The sequence below is a fragment of the Eulemur rufifrons genome, chromosome 20 (genome assembly GCF_041146395.1).
Source record: "Eulemur rufifrons isolate Redbay chromosome 20, OSU_ERuf_1, whole genome shotgun sequence".
Lineage (NCBI taxonomy): Eukaryota > Metazoa > Chordata > Mammalia > Primates > Lemuridae > Eulemur > Eulemur rufifrons.
In genome coordinates this window covers 22741709-22760216 of record NC_091002.1, presented here as the reverse complement: position 1 = coordinate 22760216, position 18508 = coordinate 22741709, and the positions used below count along the sequence as shown (strand labels likewise).

The 18508-nt window shown below is 47.9% G+C and overlaps 1 protein-coding gene across 1 annotated transcript; it reads right to left on the bottom strand.

Annotated features, from left to right (window-relative positions):
- Nucleotides 1–8497: 8497 nt before the first annotated feature.
- GDF5 (growth differentiation factor 5) lies at nt 8498–12942 on the bottom strand. The gene is made up of 2 exons (XM_069496228.1): nt 12018–12942; nt 8498–9903 (listed from the first exon to the last, which is right to left on the bottom strand). Exons 1-2 carry the CDS (start codon nt 12640–12642, stop codon nt 9029–9031), a joined length of 1500 nt encoding a protein of 499 aa, XP_069352329.1. The 5' UTR covers nt 12643–12942; the 3' UTR covers nt 8498–9028.
- Nucleotides 12943–18508: the final 5566 nt, after the last annotated feature.

Genomic DNA, 18508 nt, shown 5'->3' with positions numbered 1-18508 from the left:
TTTTTGTTTGTTTGTTTGTTTTTTTGAGACAGAGTTTCACTTTGTTGCCCGGACTAGAGTGAGTGCCGTGGCATCAGCCTAGCTCACAGCAACCTCAAACTCCTGAGCTTAAGCGATCCTACTGCCTCAGGCTCCCGAGTAGCTGGGACTGCAGGCATGCGCCACCATGCCCGGCTAATTTTTTCTATATATATTTTTAGTTGGCCAGATAATTTCTTTCTATTTTTAGTAGAGAAGGGGTCTTGCTCTTGCTCTCGAACTTGCTCTCAGGCTGGTCTCGAACGCCTGACCTCGAGCGATCCACCCGCCTCGGCCTCCCAGAGTGCTAGGATTACAGGCGTGAGCCACTGCACCCGGCTTTATTATAGTTATTTTAAAGCATACCATTACTTCTTTTTGACTGCAGTCACTTTGTTGTGCTATCACATATTGCTCATTCTATAATATCTATCTAACTGTAATGTTGAACCCATGAACCATCCCCAATTTATCACCCCTTCCCCACTAGCCTTCCTAGCCTCTGGTAACCATCATCTACTCTCTGTCTCCATGAGATCAATTATTTTAATATTTAGCTCCCACATATGAGTGAGAACATGCGAGATTTGTCTTTCTGTTCTCAGCTTATTTCAGTTAACATACTGTTCTCCAGTTCCATCCATGTTGTTGCAAATGGCGGGATTTCATTCTTTTTTATGGCTATGTAATATCCCATTGTGTATATTACCACAATTTCTTTACCCATTCATCCATTGATGGACACTTAGGTTGATTCCAAATTTTGGCTATTGTGAATAGAGCTGCAACATACATGGGAGTGCAGATATCTTTTTGATATACTGATTTCCTTCCTTTGGATACATACCTAGGAGTGGGATTGCTGGGTCATATGGTAGTTCTATTTTTACTTTTTTGAGGAACCTCCACACTTCTCATAGCACTTTAAATGGAAATTATTTGTCTGTATGCTTGTTTGTACAACTAGATCGTAAGCTCCTTTTGAAGACAGTTTTTGTTCATTCATTCAACAACTACAACAAATACAATGAAGTCACATCATGTACTCATTTAACTTACTTGACTTCTTAGAGAAAACATAAAAGGAAGAAGAAAACAAATATTGTATGATTCTACATATATGAGGTAAATGAGTAGACAAATTCATACAGATAGAAAGTACACTCTGGGAGTCGAGGCGGGAGGATCACTTGAAGTCAGGAGTTTGAGACCAGCCTGAGCAAGAGTGAGAGCCTGTCTCTACTAAAAATAAAAAGAAATTAGCCAGACAACTAAAAATAGAAAAAATTAGCCAGGCGTGGTGGTACATGCCTGTAGTCCCAGCTACTCAGGAGGCTGAGGCAGGAGGATCACTTGAGCCCAGGAGTTTGAGGTTGCTGTAAGCTAGGCTGACGCCACGGTACTCTAGCCTGGGCAACAGAGCAAGACTCTGTCTCAAAAAAAAAAAAAAAAGAGAGAGAGAGAGAGACAGAAAAAAAAAAAAGATAGAAAGTACAAGGGTGGCTGCCAGCAGCTGGGAGGACAGGGAAATAGGAAGTTTTTGTTCAGTGAGTATAGAATTTCAGTTTTTCAAGATGAAAAAGTGCTAGAGATCTCTTGCACAACAATGTGAATATAGTTAACAGTAATGAACTGTTCACTAAAAAATAGTTAAGATGGGCTGAGCACAGTGGCTCACACCTGTAATCCCAGAACTTTGGGTGACCAAGGCAGGAGGATCTCTTGAGGCCAGGAGTTTGAGACCAGCCTGGGCAATGTGGTGAGACCCCATCTCTACAAAAAGTTAAAAAATTAGCCAGATGTGGCATGTGCCTGTAGTCCCACCTACTCAGGAGGCTGAGGCGGGAGGATTGCTTGAGCCCAGGAGTTTGAGGCAACAGTGAGCTATTACTGTGCCACCGCACCCCAGCCTTGGTGACAGAGTGAGACCCTGTCTCTAAAAAATAAAAATAAAAAAATATGGCTAGGCTCAGCAGCTCACACATGTAATCCCAGCACTTTGGGTGGCCGAGGCAGGAGGATAGTTTGAGCCCAGGAGTTTCAGGTTGCAGTGAGCTATGGTGACGCCACTGCACTCTAGCCCAGGCAACAGATCAAGACTCTGTCTCAAAAAATAAAAGAAAAATAAATAATAATAAAAATGAAAAAATTGTTAAGATGGTAAGTTTTGTTATGGTTTTTTTACAATTTTAAAAAAAGAAAAGAAAAAGAAGAATCAGCTAGCAGTGCCTGAGAAGGGGTTGTGAATCGGCTGCTTCTGTAGCTGATCTTGTTTCCTGCCTTTTATAGCATGTGCATCTCACCAGGCCGAATGTGATTCTGTTGTTTAAAGATAAATGTTTTGGCCGGGCGCGGTGGCTCACGCCTGTAATCCTAGCACTCTGGGAGGCCGAGGCGGGTGGATTGCTCAAGGTCAGGAGTTCGAGACCAGCCTGAGCGAGACCCCGTCTCTACTAAAAATAGAAAGACATTATATGGACACCTAAAAATCTATATAGAAAAAATTAGCCGGGCATAGTGGCGCATGCCTGTAGTCCCAGCTACTCGGGAGGCTGAGGCAGTAGGATCACTTGAGCCCAGGAGTTTGAGGTTGCTGTGAGCTAAGCTGACGCCACGGCACTCACTCTAGCCTGGGCAACAAAGTGAGACTCTGTCTCAACAAAAAAAAAAAAAAAAAAAAAGAAAAAAAAAAATAAAGATAAATGTTTTTCTTACAACATGGCCCCTACATGCATGCCAACTGCTTGTATGGTTCCTCAATCAAAAAACTATTTTGATATTGGAGGGGAAATTGTTTATATTTAACTCATTAAGAGAAGAAAGAGTGCAATATTTAAAGAATTTTCAAGGATCATTTTTGCTATGAGTACAACCTGGATGTCCAGAATATATTACGCATATCATGGAGTTCCTGGTACCAATTTTTACTACTGTTCTCCTTCCCCAGCAACTCTCCGATGGTATGCTTGATCTTTGAGGCCCTGGCTGCTCAGTTTTCTCTGTTTTCCAAGTCAGCATCCCTCAGAAGGCAAGTGGACAGCCTCATGTGCCCATCACTAAGGGACTTGGCAGTTCCCAGCTGAAGCCATCCCTCATGGAGTCACTGGAAACAATCACCAACATGATATGATTTTAAGGATGAGAGGATATGCCCTCCACACTGTGTAAACTCACGGCTATTCATTTTCTAATATAGTCCTTCTGCTGAAAATATGTTCCTTCAACCCTGCTATGGTTTGAATATGTCCTCCAAAAGTTCATGTGCTGGAAATTTAATCCCCACCACAACAGTGATGGGAGGTGGGCCCTAATAAGAGATGACTGGGTCATGAGGACAGAGCCCCCATGAATGGATCAATGTCATTATTGCAAGAGTAGGTAGTTATTGAGAGAGGAGTCTGGCCCCTGGTGTCTCTCTCTGTCTCATGTGCTCACTTCTACCGCTGCCCTTACCCATAGGATAAAGTAGCCCAAGGCCCTTGCCAGATGCCAATACCGTGCTCTTGAACTTCCCACCCTCCAGAACTGTAAGCTAAATAAATGTCTGTTCACTAAGTTGGTGGTAATCTGTTAAAGCAATAGAAAATGAACTAAGACAAGCCCTCATATATAAACTTCATTGAACCTTCAGGACACAGCTTAAGCCCCTTATCCTTCATGAAGCCTTTCTACCACCTTTCTCCATTGTTCCACTCATTTGTCACTTGAGCATTTAATTACTTTCTTTCTCTTATTTGCCTGAGTTAAACTAGCATATATTTCTCACATCATTCTTTACTTATGTTATTTAATATTCCATCTTTGTTGGGCTTGACTCCCCCTTTATCAGTAAGTGTAGGTAAAGCTTATTGAGTGCTTACAACAGGCCAGGCATTGTTCAAAGGACTTTTTATATGCATTATATACAGCGCTTCCAACAGCTCTGTGATATAGGAACCATTTTTGTCTCCATTTGATATATGAGGAGACTTGAGGAGAGAAAGATGTGATGACTTTGCCCAAGGTCGCACAGCTAGGGTAAGAGGCATAGCTGGAATTTGATTTCAGCCAGTCTGTCATCAGAGCTCTAACCTATGTTCAACATGCAAGATTGGAGGAAACTTTAGCATTTATCTAGTCAACCATCTCCTATACTGCTGCTTGCTTTTGCTCTCTCTCTCTCTCTCTCTTTTTTTCTTTTTGTTTTTTTTTTTTTTTTTTGAGACATAGTCTTGCTCTATTACCCAGGCTAGAGTGCCGTGGCATCAGCCTAGCTCACAGCAACTTCAAACTCCTGGGCTCAAGCGATCCTCCTGCCTCAGCCTCCTGAGTAGCTGGGACTACAGGCATGTGCCACCATGCATGGCTAATTTTTTCTGTTTTTAACAGAGACAGGGTCTCACTTTTGCTCAGGCTGGTCTTGAACTCTTGAGCGCAAGAGATCCTCCCACTTCAGCCTCCCAGAGTGCTAGGATTACAGGCGTGAGCCACGGCACCTGGTCTCGGCTGCTTTCTCTTACCTTAAACCATGCTCAAATCCCTTTTCGAATTTCTCAAGTAATTATCTAAGCTCTCCTTGACCATAGAGAACTTAGTATTTTGCCTATTCCATCTTTAGACTTAAAAAGCTCTCCTTTAAATTCATCTGAAATCTGCCTAAGGAGTAATATAGTACTCATGTGTAAAATGGGGATTATAGTAGCTATCTCCCAGGATGGTTGCAAGGAATGAATGACATAAGGGTGAAGGCATTGAGCACAGTGCCTGGCACCAGGAACTGCTCAATACATGACAACAGTTGGCTACCCTTTACTTCTCTTTGTGTATAGATCTGTCCTTTGTAGTCACACAAACCAATCATTTCTCTTTTACCTATGGTAGTCCTTCAGTCCTGAAGTCTATGATCATGTTCCCACTAAGTTGTCTTCTTCCTCCAGATCCTCCTCCTCCTCCTCCTCCTCCTCCTCTTCTTTTTCTTCTTCTTCTCCTATCTTTTTGTCTCTAGTTTCTTCAGGTGAATCTCACAAGACATTGTTTCTAGACCCCTCACTACCCTGTCCTCCTCGACCCCTCCCTACCCTGTTCTCCTCGACCCCTCCCACTGTGGCTTAGATGAAAAAGTCAGAAGATCACTGAACAAAGCAGAACCACGGCTTCCTTAGGTCTGTACGCTACATGTCTATTAATGAAGCCCACACGTGTATTAGCATTTAGGCAGCCACATGGTGTTTGCTTAGCTCCACTGAGCTCACAGCCACCTACAACACCATTTCTTTCTCATTTGACGTTGTGAAATCACATTTTTTTCACATTCTGTACTTGATGCAGTTGGTTTCATGAATTCAGATGAATAATTTGACTGTTTTCCCTCTTTTATTTTATCTCTTTTGATCCAGCCTATCTTATCCTGACATCCTTTGGAATCTTTATTTTCTCTTCCATTTATACATAGACCTTGAGGACAGGATCATTGCAGGGTCAGAGAATTCCTGTAAAGTGCTAAGCACAAGTAACTGGTACGCAATAGGCCCTTGATAAACATTAATAATTGTGGTTGTTATTGTATCTCAACACTCAGCACAGTATCTGGACCATAGTAGACCCACAATAAATATTCATTGATTAATGAATGAATGACTGGATCTAAGATTGAATGAATGAATGAATGAATATCCCCTCTCCTAAATCCTAGGCCCAGTAAATTTGATATTATCCCTCTTTGCAGGTAAGAAAGCTGAAGCTCAGAGTGGTTAAGTAACTTACCCAAGGTCACTCAGCTGGAAAGTGGTAGAACCAGGGGCTAGAACCCAGGTCTGCCTGATTCCCAAGCATGTGTGATTAACACTTCCCTACTGTGCTTCCTCACATCTGTGTTCTGATCGGAAGAACTAGTTGTGGAGTCAGAATGAAGTCTGAGGTTGTGAGTTCCAAGTCCTAGAAAAGTTGCTTCTCCTGTTGTGATCCTGGGACAGGAGATGTGGAATCGGCCAAGATATGGGGAGGAAAGCACTGGAAGCCTCTTCTCTTTCCTCCCCTGTGGGCCTCTCAATTTTCACTGCCCTAAACTCTGCTTAGCTGTTTCTCCCAAGAAACTAACAGCACTGTGTATCCCCCATGGAAATACTTTAAGACCACGGAGCCAAAACCCAGGGAGGCGATTCAACTGCTTGCCAGGACTGGGGTCAGGGGAGTCAGGGGCCCAGAAGAGTAGTAAGAATGGTATAAAAAACACTGAAACCTGCAGGAGATCTGCAGTTATCGCTCTGCCTCCCTGGCTTCCTCGTCTGTAAAAAGTGTATATGGGGAGGGGGGGAGCAGAATAGTCCCTGCCCTGCCTGCTTCTTAGAACTGTTTGAGGCACAATAATGATAACAGTTAATATTTACTAAGTGTCACCTCTGTGCCAGCCACTGTGCTGAGGGCCTTTCAGACCTGTGAAATACTGTTTGCCTCCACTTCAGGTTTTTTTTTTTTTTCTTTAACAAATGAGGAAACCAAGGTTCATGGAATTAAGTTACTTGCCCAAGGCCTCAAACTCCAAGTGGTGACAGAACTGAGCTTTGAAACTGTGCAGCCTTTTCAGCCCTTCAGGGCTGTGAGACCATGGGTGGGAGAGTGTTTGTGAGCCCTCAAGTATGAGATAAGCCTTGTACCCTTTGGGGCAAGAAAGTACCATGCAAGTATGCAGCTTATTATGATTGGGGCTGGAGCGGGGATGCCAGGGAAGAGTATTTTCCAAGGAGGCAGTCAAACAGATCCAAGGGTTAGGACGGAAGGGCTGTTGCCACCCACAATGATTTGGGTAGGAAAGAGGGGAGAGTTCACAGTCTGAGCAGCTTTTTTGTGGAAGAGAGTTCTAGGGCAGGTTGAGGTGGGGGAGGAAGCTCCTACGGTGTGATTGTCCAGGCCTTCTGCAGCAATAACACTGTGGCTCAGGTGACATGAATCTCTCTGATGGGCTAAGGCAGGAAGAAGCCCCAGTTCTGTCAAAACTTTCCAAGAAATCAGGGACACACAGCCCAGGAAACAAGTACATGGAGGGGGGGTGGCCAGTCCCATCTGTGACCCCTTCGTCCTGTCTCTCTGCCCTTGGATTTCCAGCCATCCTGCTTCTACACTGCTCTCCCTGTATCCACGGCCCACTCTTGGATTCCCCCAGCACCTCCCTTCCAGGCCCACTCTCCCCTCACACACACCAGAACTCTGTCTGCCGTGGCAGCTCCTGTGTTTACTTCGAGAGCTCCCAGACCTGCCACTGGCCAAACACAATGGTGCCTGGCCAGGGAGGACTGGGCTCCAGGCTCAGTCTGGCCCCTCAGGGACAGGTAATGGCCTCCAAGCTAAGGAAGCAGCTCAAAGGTTGGCTGCCGCCTGCACTGAGCTCTTGATTCAGGTCCTGACAACCCAAGTTTCAGGCCTAGAGGAAAAGGGACACAAGATCTGCCCGTACCTGGGCAGGCATCCCTGCTGTTGAAACAGCTTTGGCTAGAAGCCCCAGGAATCAAAGACCCAGCTGGAGAGAGGTGGGGAAAATTTTGAGGCACCCTGGGTGGGAAACAGAGGCTTACACTTCTTCTGGTCCTCCCTGTCTGTCTCTTCAGCCAGGTAGAACCTGGACCTGAGCCCTCAGCCTGAAGACGCAGGTGCCTGAATTTCCCCAGCAGAGGGCTATGTTCCCTTCCCAAAAGTTTGTCCTCCCCAAAGACTCTAGCTGAGAAAAGGGAGTGAGCATTTACCCTGGGCCAAGCCCCAAGCAGGAAACATTGTCAAGATGTGCCTGGCATTGGTCTGTCTGGGGTGAGTGGGGAGATTATTTATCTGATGTATAATTGTGTATTTGTATAACATATAATATAAAGGGCAGGGGCTCCAATTCTGTTTCTGGAGCTGGAGTGAGGAGGTGGGAGCTGATGGGTGAGCAGTAACCAGTAGTGACGATGTCAAGCTGGAAGGTAGCAGGACCACAGACAAGGTCATGAGAGAAACAGTGGTCAGTGCCAAAAAGGAGATGCCCCAGTAAAGGAGGAGGAGGTCCTGGCAGCCCAGAGTCCCACGTGGAGAGGTAGAGGGCCCTGTCAACAGCACCCAGTCAATTCTGTGAGAATGAGGGGGCAGAGGCAGGACAGATACTAGTGAAAATAGTGGGGATGGTTTTAGAGGAAATGAAATCCCCAATTTCCCTCCCATTTAGGGATTCATTTCAGAGACAACAAGCTTGTCTAAGAAATGTCAGAAAGAAAAGCTAACTCTGTTGCCAGGCCCCAGTGGAACAGATGGAGCTCAGGACCCAGGGACCTTTGGAAGGAACAGGAACGGGGTTAGAGGTGAGCAATGGCCCCACTCAGCTGCACTCTCTGTAACATTCTGCTTCAGCGTCCAGGAGTGGGGGACTGGGCCCTGGAAACTGAGTTTATACATGAGGCAACCCACCTCCCCTCCTGGGTCAGTAATTCTTTGAGGGGTCACTGGGCCCCCAGAGTAAACAAGAAATTTGCCACAGTTTAAGGCATGGTTTTGCTTTTTATCTCATCAATGTACATTTTAATCTAACAGTCTAACAGCCTCACACTCCTCACCCCTGCCCAAGCCCTCTCCCACCCTTGCCCAATCAGCATCTCATCTGCCCCAGGGGCAGAAAATCCCTGGGCACAAAGGTGATTCAAGGTGGCGGTGGCACCTGTGTATCTCCCAAGAGATGCTTAGGATAGCACCAGACCCCTCTGGAGAGTCCAGAGGCCAAGGAGGCCCAGGTAAGGAGAAATCTCATTGGAAAACATGGTCTCCCAGGTCTCAGTCTCAGTCAGAGTCTGTCTCCCTGGGCCTGTCCCTGCCAGTCAGAGCAGCAGAAGGGGAGAAGTCCTCAGACAGGGGGACTTGTGGATGGAAGGGGACCTGTAGCCCAAGTCGCACCCAGAGAGTAAGCAAGGCTGTTGGAATCCCCTGGCTGCAGCTTCCTGACCCCTCTGTGATTCCAGGAGTGCGAGGAGGGGTTCTTGGGTTGTGCTACCAGGAAGACAGAGGGCCAGCGCTGCTACCTGCAGCCACAAGACTCCACGACCATGTCCTCGTACTGCTTATACACCACGTTGTTGGCAGAGTCAATGAAGAGGATGCTGATGGGACTCAGCCGCGTGGGCACACAGCAGGTGGGTGGCGTGGACTCAGGGTCCATGGAGTTCATCAGAGTCTGGATGACCGCATGGTTCGTGGGCTCCAAGTGGGAGCGCAAGGGGAACTCGCATAGCCCCTCACAATGGAAGGCCTCATACTCAAGAGGTGCGATGATCCAGTCGTCCCAGCCCATGTCCTTGAAGTTGACATGCAGCGCCTTCCGACTGCAGCGAGCCTTAAGGTTCTTACTGGGTCGCTTGCCCTGGCGAGTGGCCAGTGGGGCCCTCCGTTTTCGCCGCTGGCTGAACAGGTACTCATACACAGTCTTATCATCCTGGCCAGAGCGGGCCTTAATCTCATTAAAAAACAGGTCTCGTTTCTTGGTGCGGCCAAACACCAGGAACAGGGCCTTTTCGTGGACCTGCCGGGCAGCCCGGTCAAAGCCCAGGCCACGGAGGTCCACAGCCCGGCCCCGTTCCCAGGCCTCCAGCTCCAGGCACAGCTGGGCCGAGTTCTTGAAGTTTCGGAAGAGCTTCCAGATGTCGAACACCTCCCAGCCAGATCCATCCAGGCCTGGCACGGAGCGTACATCCAGCAAGGCTGCCGGCTGCCGGCCGCTGGGGCAGCTGGACAGCTTCAGCTGGGCAGCCCGCCCACTGCCGGGGGCCGCCGGCTTGGCCCTGTCCGAGGGCTTCTTCCGCAAGATCCGCAGCTCGGCCCCCAGCAGCCCATCCTTCTCCAGGGCACTAATGTCAAACACGTACCTCTGCTTCCTGACCACAGGGCCTCGGTCATCTAGAGAGAACACCCAGAAGTCATTCCCTGCAACCTCACCAAGGGAGTCAGTCACCTCAAGGCTGCAGGGGAGGGCCCCAGCTCTCTCCCCCTTGAGAGAGCTTTCTTTAACCTCTTCCCCACTCTGACAGAAGCCAAAACCCAAACCACTCGGAGCCTTTTTCAAAATGAGAGCCTTTTTCACAGCCAACCAAGTAGGGGTGTTTATCTGTAGATGTGGCTGAGGATTTGAGTGACTCTGGGTGTTTGTCTCAATGATCTATGTGTCCCAGAGATGCAGCAGCCTTCTACCTAGCTCCCTCCGATCCGTTCTCTAGCATGGTTTCTCATTTGTGAGATAGGTGGGGTGGGCACTAAAAGTACCCCTGGTTTTCCAGAGGAGAAACCTGAGGCTCAGAGAAGTAGATGACTTGCTCAAGGTCAGCCAGCCAGGAAAAAACAGAATTAGAACTCTAGCCTAGAGCTGTTTATACCCAATCCTGAGCTGTTTTCACCATCTCTTAAGGGTGACTTTAGTAGTCTTGTTTTACAGATGAGGCACAGAGATGGAGAGTGACTTGACTAAGGCCACACAGTGAGTTAACAATAAAGCTTGTCTATAACCCAATTTCCCGGGCTTCCCAGTCTAGTGATTGTTGTGTATGTGTCTTACCCGGTGATCAGGTTCATGTGCGAGTATGAAAGTTAATGTACATGTGAGTGACACATTATATGTATGTATGATTGGGCTTGTATGAATATCTGAAGGGTACGTATATATGTGTATGTATATCTGAAAGGTATGTATATATGTATATGTATATGATTTCATGTATGTATGTAAGAAGGTGTGTGTGCTACATGTGTGTGTGTGTGTGATTCAGCATGTGTGTATACATGTAAGGTTGTGTGTGTGTGTGTAAGAGAGAGAAGCTCAGTAGTATCTCTGAATCAGCATGCCCTCCTTCCTAAATACCAATTTGCCATTGGGGAACATTCATATATTGCTCTAGAAGGTGACTAATTAGGCCTTTAAACTCCCCATCTCCCCCTCCCCAAGCTCCCTTAGTGCTGGGGGGCACAAGGACTTATTTTATGAGCCCCCAAGGGGTCACAGCTTTCCCTGGCTGGGCAGGCAGCCAGGCCACCTCCCCCACCTCAGCCAGGCCTGCTGCCTCCCTGCCTCCCACCCCCTGTCAGTCCCCTACAGGCTGTTCTAATAAGGAGCCTTTCCCACTCTCTGACCCCTCCCCCACCCTGCCAGCCAGAGTCCCAGGGCTCAGAACCAGAGCACAGGAGCTGGAGGCAACCTTAGCAGTCAGCGGTCTACCTCCCTCTTCACACTAGGGAGAAACCGAGGCCCTGAGAGGGGAAGGGACTTGCTGAGATCACAGGTGGAGAGGAAAAGCTGGGACAGTGATACTAGGTGGGCAGAGGAAGATGTGAGGGGAGACCGTATTCTCCAGGGTTAGGGCAGGACGTAAAGTTTTCATATTTGAAGGGCTCTTAGCAACCACCCCATCCAACCCCCATATAGGTGTACAGATAGGGAAACAGACCCCAAGGTGAGAAGGGACTTTCTCAAGGTCACATTGTGAGTTAGACCCTAGGTCTGTCACCTCCCTGTAGATCTAAACATCATTCTGTGGCTCCAAGATGACTCATTTTCTGTCTTGACCTACCCTGCCTCCTCCTCTGCCCCCTGGCCTGAGGGCACAGCTGCAGAACCATGGGGACCAAAGGACTCATTTCTCTCTCTGCCATCTGAGAAAACCTACAAACCCCTGAGCTTGGGAAGTTTGGCCAAACAATACAGGTACAGAGAATGACCCAGTGACCAAGTCTTGGAGTCTGGTCTCCAACTCTGCCACCAGCTGGCAGGTCTTGCCTCCTCTCCAGGCTCCAGCGCCCCCCTTTGCACCTTGCAGGAATTGGACTTGGTGATCCCTAGGTGCCCTCCAGCACTGGTATGCGACAGCCTGGGATCTGGTATGTGTGAGATAAGTCCCCAGACACCCTCCCTGGGTCAGATGCACACACCGTCTCCCACCAGGGCAGCGTCGGGCTCTGAAAGCCCCTCCATGCATGCAGATGCCCCTCCCTCTGAGCCGTGCCCCTGCCACCCGCCCCCTCACCTTGCCCTTTGTCAATAAAGCTGGTGATGGTGTTGGCCAGGCCAGCCTCCAACTTCACGCTGCTGTTGCCTCCCTTTCTGTCAGCATCGGACAGCGTCCTGTACAGCGAGAGCATGTACTCGTGGGGCGTGATGGGGGGCGGGCGGAACGGCTCCTTGGGCTCTCGAGGGGGCCCAGGCTCCCTGGCCTTCTTCAGCAGGAAGGAGCTGGGGACAGATCCTGCCTTTGGGGGTGCCTTACCCCCAGGAAGCTGTCCTTTTGGGGTCACAGTCCGTGCTGCAGCCTGCCTTGTCTGGGGAGGGTGTCCTGGCTTGGGTTCAGGGCCACCCGATCTGGGGGGCAGCTTTTTGGGTTCATCCTTCTTGGGCTGTGTCAGGCCTCCTGTCTGCCCGGTGCCTCCCTTTGCCCTGGCATTGGTGGCCCCCCCACCATAGCTATGACCCCCTGGCCTGAAGATGTTCCGGGCCAGGGGAGACCTCTCCTTGGTCTCTGCTTTGGCCAATCCTGGCCTGGCCCCCTGGGGTCTCTGGCCCAAGTCAGGGGCACCCAACACAGTGCAGATGAATTCCAGGTCCAGCCAAGCCAGGTGCCAAAGCAAGAAAGTGAGGAGTTTGGGGAGTCTCATCCTCTGGCCAGCCGCTGAATGACACCAAAGAGAACAGCGGCAGCAGCGAAGGTGCCTCTGGTTTGGCAGGAAAAACCATGAAAGGAGTGGTCTTTCAAAAGCAGCGGCAGCAGCAGTAGCAGCAGAAGGAAAGGCTTTCTCTTCAGTCTGAGACTCTTGAAGTCTGCCGGGTGTGTGTTTGTATCCAGTCCCATAGTGGAAATGCTCTTGTATCCAGACGTGCACCGTCTCCAGTCAGCAGCTGAAAATAACTCGTTCTTGAAAGGAGAAAGCCGACCGCCCCCTTTCTCCTGCACAACTGACTGAGGGCTTGAAGGAGGCTTGTATAAGGCTGAGGGATTTTTCCAAGAAGGAAGAATGGCGTAATGCTGCCTGTGTGCTCCAGTTTTTTTTCCCCCTAGTTTTGAATCCTTTCCAGTGAAAATACTTCACACACACACATACACACGCACACGCACACACATACACACACACAGGCCTGCAGGTGCTCAGAAAAATCTTTTACAAACCTGAACTCAGGAATTGGAAACGGAATTCCAACCCAAACCAATTTAATTACTCTCTGATGTCATGCTGTCTAAACTCATTTAAGTGCGATATATTTATGTGAAAAAAATCACCGCTGCCCTTTCGAGGCCATGGCTCACAGGGACTCTTGGCACAGAGCCCCGCAGCGGGACTCTAGGCTTAGGGGGCCTCCAGTCCACGGAGCAGACTCAGGGGTCCTCACCTCCACCTCAAGGAGCAGCCCACCCCACCTTCCTGAGGATAGATGCTCAGGAATGAGCTCAAAGATCTTAAGCCCCAGGAGCATGGGGAGTGTGGGTTTGCAGTTAAGTCCTTGGAGTGTTTTTAAAGCAGTTTCAAGCAGTCTGGGACCTGATTTGGGGTGTGTGTGTGTTGGGCGGGGGGATAGCACAGATGGCAGCATTTACCCACAGTCCCTTTTATTTTAATAAACTTGTGGTGACCCAGAGACAGAAAAATCTCAGTACCCACTGCTACATCCCTCCCTCCTCACAAATGCCAGTGACTGAGCTCAGATGATTTCTTCGGCTTGGGGGCACTACCACCCCTGAGCCCACTCCTTGGATAGCGGCAGGTCTGGGGTGTACCCCACTACCACCCCAGCAAAGACATCCTCGGAGTTTTCTTAGAACTGACTGGCTGAGTCCAGAGGCAGCAGCCCCAGCCTGGGGCAGCAGCGGCCCCTGCAGGAGGCTGGAAAAGCGATTTCCTACATCGTGCTCTTCTGGTAGCTCTGGAAGAAGTCTGAATTCCAGTTGGACTCTTGGGTTTCCCAAGTGCTTCACTGAAGTACTGAAGCCACTTTCCTTTGGGGAACCTGCCCTGTAGAGGCCCAGGAGGAAAGCTGTTCCTGTCACCTGAAATATCCTCCTCTCACTCCCGCAACTGGAGGACGTCCCTCTCATCCTGAGAGATTTAGCTGAAACTTCACCTCCTCTGAGAAGCCTTCCCCGATCCCCACACAGAGCCAATTACTTCCTCTTGCACATTTCATGACACTTGTCATACTAGGCCAGGCACGGTGGCTCACGCCTGCAATCCTAGCACTCTGGGAGGCCAAGGCAGGAGGATCACTTGAGGTCAGGAGTTCGAGACCAGCCTGAGCAAGAGTGAGACCCCCGTCTCTATTAAAAATAAAAAGAAATTAGCCAGACAACTAAAAATAGAAAAAATTAGCCGGACATGGTGTTGTGTGCCTGTAGTCCCAGCTACTTGGGAGGCTGAGGCAGTAGGGTTGCTCAAGTCCAGGAGTTTGAAGTTGCTGTGAGCTAGGCTGATGCCATGGCACTCTAGCCTGGGCAACAGAGAGATACTCTGTCTAAAAAAAAAAAACACTTGTCATACTGTAAGGGGGATAACAGCGGGAGAAGCAGCAGTCAGGTAGGCCTCCTCCTTCATCTGAGATTCTCTGGACCTACCCAGTAGAGATCTGTTCATACTCTAAGGTCACACAGGGTTGGTTTCCCAGCATAGCCTGGCATAGAGTAGAAGCTCAGTAAGTGTTTGATGAATAAAAGAAGATGGAACTAATGGCTGGAGTGTTCAAGCGCCTGACCAGTCTTTTCATGGGGACACTCCCAGGCGCTCACTGATCTCCAGAGCACAGTAGCATAACTTGGCCACTCCAAGCTTCATCCAGTGCTCCTAGGTCAGAAAAAGCAGTAGAGCCCGACCTCCCCATCTCAAAGGACCAATGCACCTCTCCGGGAGCTTTAAGGAAGGGCTGAATTCATTACTGTCCCTCCAGTTGTCCAGATTCATAATGCTTGGTTTCCCTTCAGACTTGTCCTCACTTAACCAGTTTTCTCTGGCATTCCTTCCACTGCTCTATTCCCACTGCCTCAATCACTGCTCCCCCCCATTCTCCTCGCTGTTTGTCCTGCTGTGATTCCCTTAAAACTGGCTTCTCGGCCTCCAGGATCTCTCTGGTTCAAACCCCCCTTTACCTCAGGCCTACCTGTTGAACAAGTGCCAATCCATGTGCCATGTCCTCCCTGAAGCCTTCCCTCCTCCCCCAGAAGGTGCACACACTCCTCCTGAACCACCATCACACATTTTCTGTGCGCCTTTTGTGCATCAGCAGCTCAAAGTTTATCCAGCCTCTGCCTCTGCCCCTACTTCGACAGTTCATTTCTTCCACTCTGTGCATTTTTTCACATTTTATCATAAATGATTTAATTCCTTATAACTATAATAATTTATTTACATACCTGACTCCTCCATTAGACTATGACTAGACTGTATCATGTTTATCTTTCAGTTATTTCCAGTGCTCAGCACAGGACCCAGCACATAGCAGATTCTCAGTATATGTTATACAAAGGAATGAATTTCTAACTGACCCTTATATACAAAAATCATTTTCTATTTTAAGGTATAGACATATCATGTCTTCCCTGATGGACTCTGAGTTCCTTAAATGGAGGCATTCTGTCTTGCCACGTATTAGGCATTTTGTAAGCTCCGGCAAGTGATGAATGAAGGGATGAAGGAGTCAAACACAACATCCTTGTGCGTGGTTTGATAAAGAGCAAGGGCTCCAGAGACAGACAGACCTGGTTTTAAATCTTGGTTCTGCTATTTACACATTGTGTGATCTTGGGACTCCTCTAAACCTCTCTGAAACTCTGAACAGGAATGACAGTGCTTACCTCGCAGGGTTTTAGTGGAGATTCAATGAGATGAATCATAAAAAGTGATTATCCTAGTACCTGGCAAATATTAGTAATAGCTACTATTTTTTGAGCACTTACTCTAGCCAACCACTCTGGCCTTTGTATTCCATTGCATTTTTATCTTACTTACCTTCATAACAACCCTATGATGAAAGTACTCAGTACCCCCATTTTACAGATAAAGAAATTGAAATTCAGAAAGGTTAAATTACTTTTTAAGCCTAATTCCTGCTTCAACACATTTTATATCAAAAAATCCTAATCTGGCCTCCAGAAACACAAGAAGTGAGGGATAGTGGGGGAAGTCAGTATTCCTGACTTTCAGCTGGGGTCTCACCCAATGGGCTAGGACTTTGGGGACATGGAGGAGTCTCAGGCTATGGGTTATTGTTTCAGGACCAGGGAGAAATGGGGTGGGAGAGGGAAAGGGACTCTGAGCTGGGTTAGAAGCCCTTTGCAGGGAGGAGCCCAGGGTTCCTGCCTGGCTCTCACTATAAAGGTGACTAATCACTTTGGTCCCCTCTGGTAATTGCAACCAGATGCTGCCGCTGGCAGTGCTTCAGTCCCGACATGTTTAATTACTGGGACACAGCGTCCCTGGGTCCCCCATGTCCCCCTGCCTCCCCCTTTCCTGTCAGCAATATTAATGTTAAACTTGAGGTAGAGGATGGGAGTCTTGGGGAGCCACTGGCATGGAAATAATCTTTACAATCCTTTCTACTATGTAGAGCCTTTAACTTTAATAAATGTTTCCCCATCCATTATCTCACTGGTGCCCCACAAAACATCCTTATAAAGCCAGACTATTATTATCCCTATTTCACAGATGAGCAAACAGTGAACTGAATAATGATAATAATCCCTTGCTTTTTTCAAGCACTTAGCAATTTTCAAAATGGTTTCCTATTCATTATGCTATCTGAACCTCCCAAGATCTCTCCATCTCTCCTCGCCTGGGAGGCCGAGGCGGGAGGATCATTTGAGACCAGCCTGAGAAAGAGTGAGACCCCATCTCTACTAAAAATAGAAAAATTATCTGGGCATGGTGGCACATGCCTGTAGTCCCAGCTACTCAGGAGGCTGGGGCAGGAGGATCACAGGAGCAGCCCACGAGTTTGAGATTGCAGTCAGTTACGTTGAGGCATTGCACTCTACCTAGGAGTACAAGACTCTATCTCAAAAAAAAAAAAACAAAAAAAAACCACAGAACTAAATGTATTTACATATGTAAAGCACCTTTCTTTCAGTGACCAGTATATATTAGGTGCTCCATAAATTATAATTTTAAAAAAATCCTTTGTTAATATTGTCCCTGTTTCATAAATGAGGAGATTGAGTCTCTGAGTAGTTAAGTGACTGGCCCAAGTTGACATGGCTAGAAATGGCAGAGCTAGGATTCCACCCAAGTCCTGACTCTGAATCCAGAGCTCTTCCCACAGCAAGGGAGGACTGACCACCCTACAGGTTAGGGGCTGGCTGGGAGGAGGACTCAAGAGTTTCATACTCCTCATCTGCCGGGCCTGGGCTGTCCCAACCCAGGGGAGCCCAGAGAGCCCCAGGAAGAGCAGAGCCACCTCTGCTCATCCTCATCTCAGCCATCATTCTGGGGCGTGCGTGTGTGTGCGTGTGTGTGTGTGCGTGTATGTTAAACCTGCTTCACAGAAAAGTAAGGTTTGTGGTTTTTAAAGTCCCCAGCAACGGCCGCTGCTCAATGGCTCCCCCTGCTGAACTCCTCGGGGACTGCACCTTGTCAGAGCGCTAACGAGAGGGCCTTGGGGAGAGGCCAACCCCTCCTGCTGGGCTGGAATACCTGTGCTACAATCTGAAGCTGGAAATTTTGTGCGTGTATGTGCGTTTCTGTCTGTTGCAGTGGGGGAGTATCAACAAAATAACAATATATTTTTCACTTGTATTCTTTACTTAGAATATTTTTTCTTTTTCTTTTTAAAAATAATTCTAAAACTCTTTTAAAAAGTAATCGTATGAGAAAGAAAAGTACTATGAATTAACAATTTAAAAATTCAAACAGGCCGGGCGCGGTGGCTCACGCCTGTAATCCTAGCACTCTGGGAGGCCGAGGCGGGTGGATTGCTCAAGGTCAGGAGTTCGAGACCAGCCTGAGCGAGACCCCGTCTCTACTAAAAATAGAAAGACATTATATGGACACCTAAAAATCTATATAGAAAAAATTAGCCGGGCATAGTGGCGCATGCCTGTAGTCCCAGCTACTCGGGAGGCTGAGGCAGTAGGATCGCTTAAGCCCAGGAGTTTGAGGTTGCTGTGAGCTAAGCTGACGCCACGGCACTCACTCTAGCCTGGGCAACAAAGTGAGACTCTGTCTCAACAAAAAAAAAAAAAAAAAAAATTCAAACAGTACAAAAGAATGCATAAGGAAAAATCTCCCTCCCACCCCAGATCCTGGGTCTTCTAGTCCTCTCTAGAAGCAACCACCCTTACCGCTCTCCTGGATGATTTTCCATGCATATTATATAGTAATAGAAGCTTTCAAAAAACCTTTTATTTGTGTGTGATATCCATATAAAATATATTTAATTGCAAAATTAAATCATTTTCACTGTAAAAAAATTCAAACAATACCAAAGTTTGTAAAATTAAAAGAGAAAGTTCCCCTCTCCCCATCCACCTCAATTTCTCTACCCACG

Coding starts and splice junctions, on each gene's coding strand:
- GDF5 (XM_069496228.1), bottom strand. CDS start 12,642: ATGAGACTCCCCAAACTCCTCACTTTCTTGCTTTGGCACCTGGCTTGG. Junction 9,904..12,017: donor CTTTATTGACAAAGGGCAAG/GTGAGGGGGCGG, acceptor TGTTCTCTCTAG/ATGACCGAGGCCCTGTGGTC.